The sequence below is a fragment of the Schistocerca piceifrons genome, chromosome 2 (assembly GCF_021461385.2).
Source record: "Schistocerca piceifrons isolate TAMUIC-IGC-003096 chromosome 2, iqSchPice1.1, whole genome shotgun sequence".
In the NCBI taxonomy this organism is placed as follows: domain Eukaryota; kingdom Metazoa; phylum Arthropoda; class Insecta; order Orthoptera; family Acrididae; genus Schistocerca; species Schistocerca piceifrons.
Window position 1 is genome coordinate 939867517 of NC_060139.1, and position 15817 is coordinate 939883333.

The 15817-nt window shown below is 38.6% G+C and overlaps 1 protein-coding gene across 1 annotated transcript in view; it reads left to right on the top strand.

Moving 5' to 3' along the window:
- Positions 1 to 263: 263 nt before the first annotated feature.
- The window catches only part of LOC124774922 (zinc finger protein 2), a 63443-nt gene continuing 47889 nt past the window's right edge, over positions 264 to 15817 (top strand). The window contains exons 1-2 of the mRNA XM_047249598.1: positions 264 to 545; positions 1316 to 1474. Of these exons, the coding sequence (XP_047105554.1) occupies positions 411 to 545; positions 1316 to 1474 (294 nt within the window). The 5' untranslated portion in view covers positions 264 to 410. The remainder of the gene's footprint in view (positions 546 to 1315; positions 1475 to 15817) is intronic.

A 15817-nucleotide genomic window follows, 5' to 3' on the forward strand; every position in this document is an offset into this window, starting at 1 on the left:
CTCAGCATTTTCTGGGATTCTATTGTAAACCTACCTATGATGGACGAGCCGTAAAAAATAAATGTTTTTCACCTCCTCATTAGTCCTCACCGCAAAGGTCACCTTTCTTATTGGCACATGTTGTTTTCCATTTTTCTGAATACTTTCAAATCCTTCTTAGGGTTGTACTGGAAGCTATTTACGGTATTTCTTTACACACAAAAAATGTTCGTTGTGACACCGGATTGCGCCGACAGCCGGCGATTTTTTAGTGCAGTGTTTTCATCACTGACTTAAAATGGTGGCAGTGGGTTGTGGTAGTAGTAGGTGTTGTGTGGTGTAATGAACATTGGGGATTGTGTGTTAGTTTTAATTGTTTGCACTTCGAAAATTATGTAACATAGCTTGTCGTGGAAATTGGTGTATGCAAAATGAGCGCCGGGTATAATTCTTCGGAAGTTTGTCGTTTATGCACGACTGGCGGTGGGCTGAGGATGCACATATTTGACAAGGAAGGGGAACAAAGACAGCTGCTCTTCAAAATTAAATCGTGCTTACCTATCATGGTGAGTATATACGCTCTTTAGGGAAAAATAGGGAAATACGCGAAAATGGCTTTACAGTTGGATGCTAACTACATGTGTATGTGATAGGGCTCAGCATGATATTGAAGGCGTTTACTGGCGATACACCTATAAATCCCGCATAGAGAAGTTAGTGATGAAAGACCTTTAGGTATGAAAAAGAGTAGCTACAGGAGCTGGCTTCGGGCACCTGCTATTAAATTCAGTTAACTAGTAACTTCAAGTAACTAGTAATTTCAAGTAACTTGTCTCTTGATTATTTTCATTGTTTTGAATAACAGTCCAACATGTGAACTATTTAAAACAAGTTATCAGTTTCAGCTCATAGCTATACAATCATTAGACGCCTACAATTCAGTGTTGTCTTTCTGCTTTCCTTTATAAGTGGCCACAAAAAGCAGATAAGACTTGAAGCATAGTGATGGATGGCATGTACCCGACGTTTTAGCTAATGCCCACTTGTATCACTTTGATTTCACTTAAAGTTTACAGCACTGCCATTTTCTGTTGTATTTAGAAGCCTCATGCAATGCTCATACAGCAGATTTACACATAAGCTACAGTTGCTGATACAAACGAAATTATGTATGTATAAAATATGTGGCTCAGTTAATATAGCTTCATGGTTTTTCAGTTACTGTTAGGCCTACTGAGAAAGAAGGTTACAAATTATCAAATCTGTTAAAGATAGGGCTACCACCAAACATTTTAGAACTGATTTGTACATTGAATGTCAATGTATTTGATTTCAGATATCAAAGGAAGATACCCTTCCAAAGAAAATATGTTACCGCTGTGCATACAAGTTGGACATGTTCTACGAGTTCCGATTGAGTTGCCTGAATTCTGAGAACATGTTGAAGAATGTAACAGAGAAGCAATTACCTGTCGAGAATGGACAGAGAGATGAGGTTTGGTGCTTTCTGTTATTTATGGGAGGGGAAGAATTAAAAATAATAATAATAGTTCCATTTTAGGTTACTGTGAATACTGTATGTTAATGGATTAACACGTAACACATTGGTATGAGCACTAGTAATTTATTACAAAGTGTGTTACACACAACAAAACAGTTGATTTTTTAAATGTGTTTTGCCATTTATAATCATAAAAGTTGAAGGGTCAAGAGTCACCTATGTTCATAGATGGGAGAGTGTGGTGCCACATTTACAAACTTGACAGTTAAAGTGTCGGATAGGAAACTAATTGTAAATGGCATAATGTATTAAGAGTTATGTGAACAAGTATTTGTCATCATTGTTGTATACTGTTTTAGATCTGGAATATTTTTGATTCTCTCTCTCTCTCTCTCTCTCTCTCTCTCTCTCTTTCTTTGTGTGTGTGTGTGTGTGTGTGTGTGTGTGTGTGTGTGTGTGTGTCAGGGATTCACATTCTATTTGTTCATTTTTTTTTTTTTTTTTAAATATTCTGAAATTGAATTGATGGCTTCCATAGCCTTAGACTGTGGTCGTGTGCGTGGGTGTGTTTTTTGTGTTTGTTGTCTATTTCCGATGAAGGCCTAGTTGGCTGAAAGCTCACTTTCTGAAAGTACTTTTGTTGTGTCTATCTGCGACTCAACATCTCTGCTATAGGGTGAGTAGCAACTATCCTTTTCATAATATTGTTAAATTTTGTCAAACTGTGAGGTGTTCATGATGTACAAAGATTTTCCCGGTAGGAGTCTGTATCCTAGTCTGCAGGGATAATATTCTGTGTTCATATGTGTATCAGCAGCACAGCTCATATGTCTATCACATAATTAATCTGTGCAGGAATTGTCCATAAGAAACACTTTTTAGTGTCATATTGGAGATTACTTTTGACAAATGGCCGATTAGGTGCAGTGAGATACAGATTTTATTTCATATAAAATTTGTATGGTTTACTCATCATAGATTTTCATCTAGGTATACACCAGTACGTAGAAATCTGCATCCATCTGTGTCTGTCTTGTTAGTTCCACCTATATTATTGATAGAGGTTTGGTGTGAATTTGGAAGTTTCAGATTTACTTATAATAACCTTCAAATTTTGATCCTGGAGATACATAGTTCATCATTTTGTTTGTCAACAAATAGCAGCAAGATGTCCGCATAGCTTACCGATTGGGAGTTAAGAGGTGGCTCTATATAGCATTTATTTATTTATTTACACTAGGATATGTGAAGTGCTAACAACTGATCACTGGGCTACGCCTTGTGTGACTGTTTCGTATCTGGATTGGAAACTCATGACAAGATCATAGTTTTTGCAAGTCAGCTTTTTATAAGGCTTACAATTAATTAGGTTTTGAGTAAGCAGTTACATGAATATGGCATTTATATTGAATGATCAAGTTTATTTAAGAATAACTCATAGTTTACTGAATCAAAGTCTTTAGTGAGGTCTTGAAATGTGGCCTGCTGTTGGGTACTACACAAGTTATGATTGCTGTTACAGTGTTGATCCTTTCGGAAGCTGTGCTGTCTACCTGTTAGTAACTTCTTTTTCAAGAAATAGCCATTAAGTCGTGTCAGCAATACAAGCATTAGTCAACAACAGTGTTATTGGACCTGGGAGTGGGGGTGTTTTGGTCAGCTGGTGTGTTTACCTGTGCGTTTGAAACCCAACATAACATGTTCTGCTGTTCTAACAACCAGACAACTTGCTTGTAAAGCTGTTCAGACTTCCACAGTGTATATGACAGTTGAAAAAATTGATATGGTTTTTGTTTACAGTAGCATCACTGCATGTTTCCGGTAACAATTGTGGCAGGCCAAGTGCAATATCATCATGGGTGGGTAGCAAATACTGTATTGAAGACGAGTATTAATGAAATGGGACTGAAGTGTGGAACCTCTTCCTTGGATCGTTTTTATGCACTGTGCTCCACTGCAATGCATTTGGAAAAGTGTGTTCTCTGATACTCTGGTTAATCAGATGGGTAACTATAATAGCTAATTCTTTATTTTTTATTTTATTTTTTTAAAATCACAACATTACAGAAACATTCCCAACTTGACGAGTAGTTATTCCATAGGTTACTTATTATCCTGCCTATTTCCTTTTCATTCACTTATTTGAATTTAAGGGGTGGCTCTTGTATGGGGCAGAGCTTTACCTTCCACTCTCATTTGTGATATTACCGGGATTGGAGCTGCAAATATTATTTATTAAAAATGTTGCCAATCTTATTAGTATCAGTAATTATTTTTCCTTCGTGTCTGATTTTACAATTTCAGGCTCTGGCTTTGGGATGACTTGAAAAGTTTATTATGTTCCATGAAGACTTGGCTATATTGGCTGATTAAGAGCTATTTCATTGGCTCCTTCATCCATATCTGTACATCTCCTCTGGCCTCTTCTCTGTGCCCCTCTCCTCCTCCTCCTCCTCCTCCTCCTCCTCCTCCTCCTCCTCCTCTTATACGTCCCCATCTCCTCCACCCCTTCCATTCTCCACTTCATCGCCCTTACCCGAGTAGGAGGCTGGTGGTTCCCGCCACTACTGAATTTCCTTCCAGATCATAACTAATAAATATTATAAATAATTAATACCAGATTTGATTGAAATGGTTCTTTTAACCCTTGACTCTGACCGCATATGCACATCTCAAATATATTTCACATATAGTTAACATATTTCATGTGCTTGTACACACATTTAATTTGTAAGTCTAGTGAATTTCGCCCTGCAGTTTCACTTTCAAGCCGCCCTACATCTTCATCGATACTCCTCAATCCACTTTAAGGCCCGTGGCAGAGCGTACCCAGTATCACTGATAGTCATTTTCTTTCCTGTTCTACATGCAAACAGAACATGAGAAAAATGACTGTCTATATCCCTCTGTATGAGCCCTAATTTTTCGTATATAATCTTTGTGGTCCTTATGCACAGTGTATTTGGAGGCAACAGAATTGTTTTGCAGTCAACTTCAGATGGCAGTTCTCTAAATTATCTCAGTAGTATTCCTCGGAAAGAACATTTTCTGCCCCCCCCCCCCCCCCCCCCCCCCAAGGATCCCCATTTGGGTTCCGAAGCATATCCATAAGACTTAAATATTGTTTGAACATAACAATAACAAATCTCTGAATTGCTTTGATGTCTACCTAAAATCCGACCTGGTACTGATCTCAAACACCCGAGCAGTACTCAAGAATAGGCTGCACTAGTGTCCTACATGTGGTCTCCTTTACGGAATTCTCTCAATAAATCAAAGACAACCTGTCGCCTTTCCTACCACAATCCTTGTATGCTCGTTCCATTTCATATCACTTTGGAATGTTCTGCCCAGATATTTAAATGACGTGACTGTGTCAAGCAGGACACCACTAATGCTGTATCCGAACACTATAGGTTTGTTTTTCAACTCATCTGCAATAGCTTACATTTTTCGACATTTAGAGCAAACGGCCATTATCACATCAACTAGAAATTTTCTCTAAGTCATCTTGTACCCTCCTGCAGTCACTCAACTTCGACCCAGCTCAGTTTTTATGATGTCATTTTTCCTGAACTATGTGTTGTACATATTCTGAGGCATCAATGGATCACCAATTGGAGGGCAGCGTGGAGGGTAAAAATCGTAGAGGGAGACCAAGAGATGAATACACTAAACAGATTCAGAAGGATGTAGGTTGCAGTAGGTACTGGGAGATGAAGTAGCTTGCACAGGATAGAGTAGCATGGAGAGCTGCATCACACCAGTCTCTGGACTGAAGACTACAACAACAACATTTGTTGTACAATGATAAATTTTTGAAAGTACGTACAGTCAGATGTGGATCCTGTCTGCAAAAGGTGTTGTGAATAGAGGTAGTGGCGACCAAGTAATGAATTTAAATGACTTGCATGGCGCCGCAGTTTTTCGCAGATCTCAGTGTTTGTGATTTAATGTCTCCCGAATTACATGCCATACGATGATATAATTTTTGGCGGTATGAATACAGTTAGTAATAAAGAAGTTATAAATTAAAACATCGTGCCCCATATGGAAGCTTTAGTACATGAACAGTGAAAATGTGGTAAGTGTTAAGCTTCTATCCTTTTGTCATTTTATGGAGGTCCTTAGCAAGAGAAAATTTCCTACAGCTTTGAAGTTACATATAAAGTTCGTTGCAGGTCTGTGAGTGCTCTTATTCGCAAATACTGTATGACTAAAGTATGTGTATTCGCAATTTGTGGGCTACACTGCTTTATCATCCCCACACCTTTGAGAGGTAGATGGCTCTTAACCACATAGCGACAATTTCCAGATGGTAAATGATACGTATATCAGGTTTGGTTGAAATCAGTCCATTGGTTTAGGAGGTGTGGAATGTACATACATACATACATAATACATTTTTATAATAGTTGTGCTTCGTTGTACTTGTCTTGAAAATCTGCAGCTTTGTTGGCAACTTTAGCAGGTGCAGTTACTGAATATTTTGTGTGTGTTTGATCATTTTTGTTGGAAGTGAAAGTTTGGTGTTTTTTGCACCTTGGCTATGGGTTAGTAAAAACAGAGTCCAAATGTCTTAGCATACTATTATAATATTTGCCTGTTTGCTTTCTGACACTTTACACTGGTAAACCAGATTACAATCCTAAGTAGCTAATTCATTTTCTAGAGTTTTGATGTCAGAATGCTTTACATTTACTTATTCCCCACAAATTTTGTTATTTTTGGCATGCTTGGTTTACACAGTACACTAGCTAACTGTGGTCAGAGTAGCAAAAAATAAAATCCACATTCATGCACCTAACACTGCCTTTATTTGTTTACTAAGCATAATGTGATCTATTCTACTATGTGTGGATTTTGTTACTGTAGGGTTAGTATTGACTACATTTAAATGTTAGAATGTTCAGGATTGAATAACAGCAATGTGGAAGGGATAACTTGCTACTTGCCATGTAGAGGAGGCATTGAGTTGCAAAAGGCACAATGAAGAGACTATTCAAAATTTTAATTTAAACTTTCAAACAAAGTCCCCTCCTCTGTGGTACCAGTCTTTCCTTTTCACATTATATCTCTTATGTAATTGCTATTGAATGTAATTAACAACAAACTGTTCACGAATCTTTTCAGAGCTTTAAACATTTTTTGGATAGTATGTTGTTTTGTTGTTGCAAAGGTTTCATTTATAAAGCTGTAGCCTTTGCATGATTTAGCACCAAATGTTTTTCTCTCTGCATATTTCACTGTCATTTTAGCTTCTGTTGTGAAAGTTTTACTTTTTAAGTCTTTAACTTCATCATGAGCACATAGCTTATGTGGTAAGTACAGTCATTGTTACTCAGATTTCGTCTTGGTTTATCTTCCATTCACAACTAGAACTTTTGTTTTAAGTTCACATTTGCACAATCAAAATGAAACACCATTTTCCATTTAATTTAATATGGACTGGTAAAGAAATCTACTCACCAAATGGCACTGGAGAAAATACATATAAAAGATATGGAAATGCGCAAGCTTTCAGAGCCAGTATCTCCTTCCTCCTGCAGAAGAGTTGAGGGGAATGGAAGTGGGATAAAGGAAAAAGACAGGAAAGGTTTAGCAAATAGAAAAGAGTTATGTAAAGTTGCCACTCAGGGGAGACTTACTGGATGGGGTAAAAAGAGAAGACATTGTTGGTGCCTATACCAGATGAAATTTGAACACGTGAGAACTTACAGTGGAAGTTAGGATGATAAGCAAGACAGAGATTACTGGGGAAAAAATGTGCAAGTGTCAGTAAGAATGGAAAGCTGAGTGCATCATACATTATAGATAGTTCAGGTGGGTGAGGAAAAATAGGCAAGTCAGAAAATAAAATATAGAAAAATAGAAGGGAGCGAAGAAAAGGAATAGTTACTAAAAATAAATGGTGAGAGCACAGAAAATAAGATACATTTAGGCCACATGGGTGGCAAGGAACAAGCACATGTTGTAAAGCTAGTCCCTACTGGTGGAGTTCAGAGAAACTGGTGCCAGGAGGGAGAATCCAGCTGGCAAGTGATGAGACAGGTACCAAAATCACGACTGTCGTGCTGTAGAGCCTGCTCTGCAAGATCATGATGTGTGTTGCCTTTATGCACCCTTTGTCCGAGCCCATTCATCCTGACTGATAACTTCCTGGTAGTCATACCATTGTAAAAGGCTGAACAGTTGTTACATAACAGTTGCTGCATGACATGGTAGGTGACTCTCACTTGATAGTATATGTTTTTCCGGTGGCAGGGCTTTTATGTATGATTGTAGGATGGTGCATCGGCAAGTCCTATTGTGGGGACAGTCATAGTGGTAGGAACCGTTGGGTAGTGAAATGAATGGAGGAGCAGCATAGCGTATGACTGGGTTATTGTGGAGATTGGGCAGGTACAAAAAGCTATTCTAGGTGTGGAGGGCAAAATGTCACATGAAATGGATGTCATTTCAGGGCATAGTTTTAGGTAGTCGTAGCTCTGTTGAAGTAACTGATAAATACATTGAAGACCAGAATAGTACTAATGACGAGCTGAATTCCAAAGTTTTTTCTGGGTTCTCGCCACTCACCAGGATTAAATTTGTGTTAGTTTATGTGGCCTCAGAATGCTGGTCCCTGGCATGAATCCTCCCAGTGGATTAGTGTCGAGGTCCGATGTGCCGGCCAGTCTGTTGATGGTTTTTAAGGTGGTTTTCTATCTGCCTTGGCAAATGCGGGCTGGTTCCCGTTATTCTGCCTAAGTTACACTATGTCGGCGATTGCTGCGCAAACACTGTCTCCACAAAAGCGTACACCATATTACTCTACCATGGAAACATTGGGGTTAAACTCGTCTAGTGTAAGTCATTCCTGGGAGGGGTCCACTGAGGGCCAAACCGCACAATAACCCTGGGTTTGGTGTGGGGCGACAGTGGACTGCTGTAGCGTGTTGTGGAGTTGTGAACCACTGAGGGCTACGGTGGGGACGAAGCCTCTCCGTCGTTTTTAGGTCCCCAGTTCAATACAATACAACACTGCAGTGGTGGATCCTATGCATGTTGGGTGCATGATGATGGAATCATTAGATTTTAGGAAAGGAAGTATCTAAAATTCCAAATATAACAGAGTAGGGTCATGTTGTAGGGACCTGAGAAAGGGTGACGAAGCAGTGCTACACATTAGGAATTTTTGGAAAGCATGGATGAGGTAATTTTGAGGTAGTGGTGTGATTCAAGTTGGGATATGGTCAGAACTCTTAAAGGCAGGATTCAGTGTCAGATTTGCTGCTTGAAAGGTTTTACATTGGGTTCTCGCCACTCACCAGGATTAAATTTCTGTTAATTTATGTGGCCTCAGAAATTCTTTTCAGTAACTATTTCTTTTCTTTGTTCCCCTTTTGTTTTCTGACCTGACTGTTTTTCCCTGCACTCCTTACCTATGTACAATACACTTAGCTTTCCACTCTCATTGACTCTTGAATGAAAGCTCCGTGTCTCTTTCGTGTTTATTACCTCATTTTCCATCTCTCTGTTCTCAGGTACTCAAATCTTGTCTGGTGCAGGCACCAATAATCAATCTTCCCTCCCCATCCAATTAGTCTCCCTGACTTTGGGCTCTAGATGACTTTTCCATAACACTCTCCATTTTCTAAACCTTACCAATCTTTTTCATTCATCCCTATTCCTTTCCTTTCAACTCTTCTGCTATGAGGAGGAGCCACTAGCTCTGAAAGCTTACGCATTTCCATATCTTACACGTTTTCTTCTGCCACCAGTTGGTGAGTAGACTTTTGCTGTATCAGTATTATATTGTATTTTCAAACAATGATTATGTTAGTTTTATTTTCGATGCACACAATTTCCCTACAGCAAAGCTTTGAAACTTTTCGACTTGATGTTACACTTCACTTGTAAGATGCTGCTGCTACACTGTCAAATTTGTCCAATTCTACATGTCGCTTTTCCACAACTTTTGATATTATAGTGCAAGTTAAACACACTCTGTGATTGTACATGTTGGCATTTTTACACATACAGCACTTACTTATACAAACTTTACTTTTATTTGTCAAGCAGTTTGACTGACTATTCACACTTGACATCACGTTTGCTAATGTTGAGGTATTGTGGAGTATTTGATTATTCAGTGCAAGTTTTCAAGACAGTCTTCACATCCTTGGTGATTTTTACTGTATGGGCACTCGGCCATGGTCTAAGGCATGTTCCCGTGCCCAATATTTTGTCTCTTAATGTTAAGAGAATTTAGGCTTCAAAGATGCAGTTAGTATTTTCAAATGTAAACTGGCTCACAAACTATGCTCTGCAGTAACATAGTATCATAAATACTTGCATAGTTGGTCATGAACTATACTCAACAACTCTCTCCGAAATACATTTATTGGAGTGGGTTTGTAATATTTGATGATGCCGCTTGAACAGGTGTTGTGTTAAACTTTAGAATGTTTGTTCGAATGAAGAGTAAGGACGAAAATTTATATTGCTTACATTTCTAGTGTGTTGACTAACTAATACCAGTCATCTCCTCCCACACTCCTTAAACTTTGTAATGATGTGTGGCAGAGGATACTCCAGCTGTCATAACCCCCCCTTCTCTAAACCATTTATGAATGGTGCACGGAAAGAACTACTGTCAGAAAAATTTTACATACTTTTTACAAAAATATACTTATATGTTTACATGCTGCTGATTTATAGATTCATAAGTACTAATTATTTCTATTAAAAAGTTTGTTATGGTATAGAAAGATTAGCTTAGGAGAAACAATTTTGCTTACTTGAAAATACTTCTTTCAGAGATTTTATTTCTGTGAATAGATAATCATATTTCTTTAGCTGTATTTTACTACTTTCTGTGTCAAAATTAGTCAATAGAGGGCTAGGCAGCAGTTTTCGTGAACTCTACACGTAATTGTAATTGCTTTCAAATGTGGAGTGGTCCCTTTTGCATGAAGGCTTACTCCAAAATCTGCACCTGTGAGGATGTATCAAATCTAAACCAGAATTTAAATCTGACAGCTGTGGTAAGACGGAAATAAGTGTGATCTTGACAGAATGTCGGTGGGGATGTTGGGAATAGCGTTGTGATGCTGCAGTTTCTGTGACATGACTGGCAGAGTCAGACCACTATGTGAACAAGAGATGCACAGGTGTGGTGCGCAGCTCATAATAATCAAGTGTTTTGCAAAAGAAGGCACCAAACCTGCAGAAGTTTTGAGATGGTTCCTTGAACAATTTTGGGAAGAAACCCATTCGAAGACTCAAGTGTGTTAATGGCGTACAGTAAAACATCTGTGTCAGGATAGGTAGCTGTGGAAAATGTATCCCACCAAAGATGACCACAGATAAGCATCATATCGGATAACAATTATGCTGTATAGGATCTTATTGCAGAAGATTTTCTGAAATTTCTTAGGTGATATGAATAAGCTATGGAAGTGTTGGCAGCCAATCTGAAATGTGATTCTGCATCCACATAATACTCCGCAAGCCACCTAACGGTGTGTGGCAGAGGATACTTGTGGTACCACTAACTGATCCCCCCTTCCATGTTCCACTCGTGAATAGCACATGGGAAGAATGATTGTTGGTAAGCCTCTGTATTAACTCTAATTTTTCGAATTTTCTCATCATGGTCGTTCTGTGAGGCATGTGTGGGAAGAAGTTATCTGTTGTCTAACCCTGCTTGGAAAGTGCTCTCTCAAAATTTCAATAGTAAACATCTCCGTAATACACAATGCCTCTTGTAATGTCTGTCACTGGAGTTTGTTGAGCAAGTCTGTAACACTTTCGTGCCGACTAAACAATCCTGTGTTGAAACACGCCACTCTGCATTGGATCCCACAAATATGAACAAAACTGAAGAACTGGTCAAACAAGTGCCTTGTATGCCATTTCCTTCATGGATGAGTTACATTTCCTTAAGATTCTTCCTACAAATCTGTCTGTCATCTGCTTTCCCTACTGTTTGTTTTATGTGGTCATTCCACTTAAGGTCACTCTGGATAGTCACTCCTAGATTTTTTCTGGTGGGTACTGTTTCCAACAGTTCATCAATAGTGTAGTTATGCAGTAGTGAATTTCTTTTCCTGTGCGTGCGCAATATGTTACACTTATTTACATTCAGGGTCCAGGACCAGACCCTGCACCATTCATCGATCCTCTGCAAGTCATTCTGCAATACAGTTAAGTCTTCTGGCGTTTCTGCTTTCGTATAGACAAGTGAATTATCTGTGAACATTCTTAAAGAGCTTCCGATGCTTCCTACTAGATCATTTATGTACACTGTAAATAGTAACAGTCCTATCACATTTCCTTGGAGTACTCCACAAATAACATTTACATTCGTCAATTTTGTTCCATGAAGAGTGATGTGAGTTCTGTCTGTTGAATCCAGTTCCAAATCTAGTCAGATACTTGGTAAGCTTGTGTTTTTTTTTTTTTTTTTTTTTTTTCCACGAAACATCAGTGTGGGATTATCCTGCAAAACAATGCAAGATTGGATTCTGCTGTTTTAAAGAAGGGAAGAGCTGGAGGAAATTCATTGAGAAACGCCAGAACACCCTTACGGCCCAGATTTATCATCTGTGATGACCAAATGTTTGGACTGCTGAAACAATAATGTGAACACCAGTTTTATGACAGTGCATCACTAGAGGAGTCTGTACGAACTTGGCTGCGCCAATGTCCCTTGTGTTTCTTTGAGGAAGGCATCAAAAAGTTGCCAGTTTGATGGCAAAAATGAGTAGCAAAGTGACCGGGCTATGTAGAAAAATGAGGTGAGTGTATCTTTGTTTTGATTCAGTATCTTTCTTTTGATTCAGTAAAGTTTACAAAAAACAATCTCAGTTCCTATTTGATCTCCCCCTGTACATAAATACTGTGCAAGCCACTGTACAGTCCATGGCGAAGAGTAATACTCATTCCCTTCACTGTTCCATTTGCAAATGGAGTGACAGAGGAACATCTGCCTAGATGCTTCCATACAAACTCTAAAATTACTTATCTTGTCTTTGCAGTCCTTACAGAGAGATGCATTGGTGAGAGTAGAGTTGTTCTGCAGTCAGGAGGAAAAGGCATTTTTCTGTTCTTTGTCAGTAATGTTTCATGAAAAGATTGTAGTCTTCCCTCCATGGATTCCCATTTGAGGTCATGAAGCAGTTTTATAATTCTTGCATGTCAAACAAATCTACCTGCTACAAACCTAGCAGTAATCCTTTGAATTGCACCAATGTTTTCCTTTAACCTGTCCTAGTGGGGATCCCAAATGCTCAAGCAGTGCTCAAGGACCCCCTCATATATCTGAGAACATGTTCCGTATGCTCAGACCTTCATTAGCCCCCCATCCATTATTTGTAGGATATCATGCAAGAAAGGGGCAAGCTTGAATTTCAGATGAAAGATACTTCTTAAATCTATGCTGATATGTGGGCAGAAACTTTGTCTCAAAGAAATTTGTTATATTTGAACTTAGAATCTACATCTATATTTTGCAAACTACGGTCAAGTGCTTGGCAGAGGGTATGCACAAGAGTTCAGCAGAAAACAGATGGTAAAGGTAGGTTAGTTGGTCTGTAATTTTGTAGTAAGAATCTTCTACCCTTACTCTATACAGATGTCAGTTGCACTTTTTTTCTTATCACTTGGTATTTTGCACTGGGCAGGAGATTTATGATAAATGCAAATCAAATATGGGGCCAGTGTGGAAGAAACTGAATTGGCATTCCATCTGGACCTGGTTACTTGTTTGTTTTCAACTCTTTCAGTTGCTTTTCAGTGCCAGGGATACCCATTTCTGTGTCTCCCATACAGGCGTCTGTGCAATGGTCAGATGATGGTATGTCTGTATGTTTCTCCTGCATCAGTGAGTTTCAAAACTTGAAATTTCAATTTCAGCTCAGCTTTCCTTTTACTGTCTTTTATTGCCGCACTAGACTTGTTGGCGAGTGGCTGAGTAGAAGTCTTCGATCGTGTGAGTTATTTTACATATGATGCATGTCCAGAAAGTAATTGTTTTGGAAAAAAGCTTCATAAAAACACTTTTTGAAACCAAAATTCATTTTTACTAGAAACACATTTTTAAACTATTTTTCTACAGTTTCCACCATTGTTCACACATTTCTTGTAGTGGGAAACCAATTTTTCTATTCACTCTTTCTAGAAACATGCCACCAGCCAATGCAGAACACTGTTTTTTGTGTAATCATCACTGCCAGTGCCCTCTTCTATATCATGCTTGAGTTCAAGAACGAATCTTAGTCGGAAGAAAGCGAGATCAGGGCTGTGTGGTGGGTAATCAAACTCCTCCCAAATGAATTGTTAAATAAGATTATGAGTGACATCAGTAGAATAGGGACATGGTTGACATCAAGCAACACAATACCTTGACTGAGCATTCCACACCTATTTTTATTTTATAATTTTTTTTAATTGAGCACCGAAGTTTCCCCAGTGTTGCACATTGACAGTTTCGCCTCTGGGAACAAGTCAACCAGAATGCCCATTCTGTCCGAGAACACAGCGCACATGATTTTCTTGTGCCGACAGCATTGCTTTGAATCTTTACTCTTTTTTGGGTGGCGGGACGGAACTTGACTGCCTCCACTCCATCTGTTTTTTTGATTCTTGAGTGACATGGCAAACTTAAGTTTCATCACTACTCACAATTCTGTTTAAGCATTCATCTTCATCACTGTATCAGGTAAGAAATGTCAAATCACCGCCAATTCACTTCGTTTTGTGGACATCCATAAGCATTTTCAGAACCCAGTGGGAACACAGTTTGTGAAAATTAAGCGATTTGTGACAGTCTTGCATAAAACAGATTTTAAAATTTGGGGAACCTTATTACAAAGCATTCTTATTGTGAATCAAATATTTTCACTAATTTTCTCACACATTTTCAACCAAACCATCACTGACAACAGAAGGGCACCCACTCTTGCTTCACCATGAATATTAGTTTGTACCGCATATTCCATCAATCATTAAATTTTCACTGTAAACTCTCTAAGAGTTCTTAATGATTTTCAGCTAGCTTAACATTCATTACATTCGATTTTCAGCTAGCTTAACATTCATTACATTCAAAAACTGTATTACAGAACACACTCACAGTTGTCAAACTCAGAGATTGCCTTAAACATTTTGAATGGTCACTAAAAATATGCAAACACAGCACAATCTGGCTGTAGTGATGTCAGTAGAAAGCCAGTGAACCAGAGAGATGAGTGAGAATGTGCAGAACCGATCCTAGTGCTGCAGAGGCGGCAGAATGAAATGGCACTTACTTTCTGGATACACTTCATAGGACTAGAATTTGCTTGGGTTCTCAGTAAGATCTTTTGCTAATTAATCATGGTGGAAATTCTTGTATGCTTTGTGCCCCAGTCTTTTTATACACACACAAATTTCTACTATCTTTCACCTATGAACATTTTACCATTCGAGGGTGCAATAATCTCTTGTTTCCTCAGCATTTTCTGAGTTTTGTAATTAAACTACAGTGTTTATTTTCCAAAATTACTCGGCACATACTTCTACAGAACACTGTTCACAGTTTAAACCTCACCCAAAAATCCTACACGTCCATTATATTGGAAATAAATAACATCTTGCCAGTAACTGCTTGTCTGCTCTCTCCAACATAAAAATTCTCCTAGTCTTGATTAATTTATTAGCTTAACAATTGTCGCTATGATACCATGATCACTAGTTCCTTTCTCTGTACTGACACGGTCTATAAGATGAGGCCTGTTTGTAGTTACAAAGGCTAAAATATGTACATTGAGTGTGGGTTTTTGAACTTGCTGCTCAAGACATTTTTCGGAAAATGTGTTCTGAACTACTACGCAAGACTGTCCGTGCCACCTGCAGTGAGTACATACCTGTATATGTGACAGTCTGTGATCTGAGTACTTCCGTCTACTGATGTTAAACTTTCTTTGAATGATTCTGCAACAGTTATGGTTGAATGGGGTGGCTGGTAGAAACATCCAGTGATTACTTTGAGTTCACCTAGGCCACTTACATCCAGGTAACTTTGCAGCGAGACTTGGTTTTGACATTCATAGACTTTATATTTTTGTCAGCTGCAATGAACAGTCCCACCTTCTACGGTATAGAACTTATCTTTTTCATATATGTTCCAAGCCTTGGTAAATATTTTGGATCTTTCTACTTCAGGTTTCTTCCATGTCTGCATTCCAAGTATTATTTGTGTACTACAGCTTCCTGGAGGACAGTAAATTCAGGGACTTCGTTGTAAATGCTTCGGCAATCTTAACGCATACGACATCAGTCACTGAAAATGTGCAGAAACTGACTAGTTTT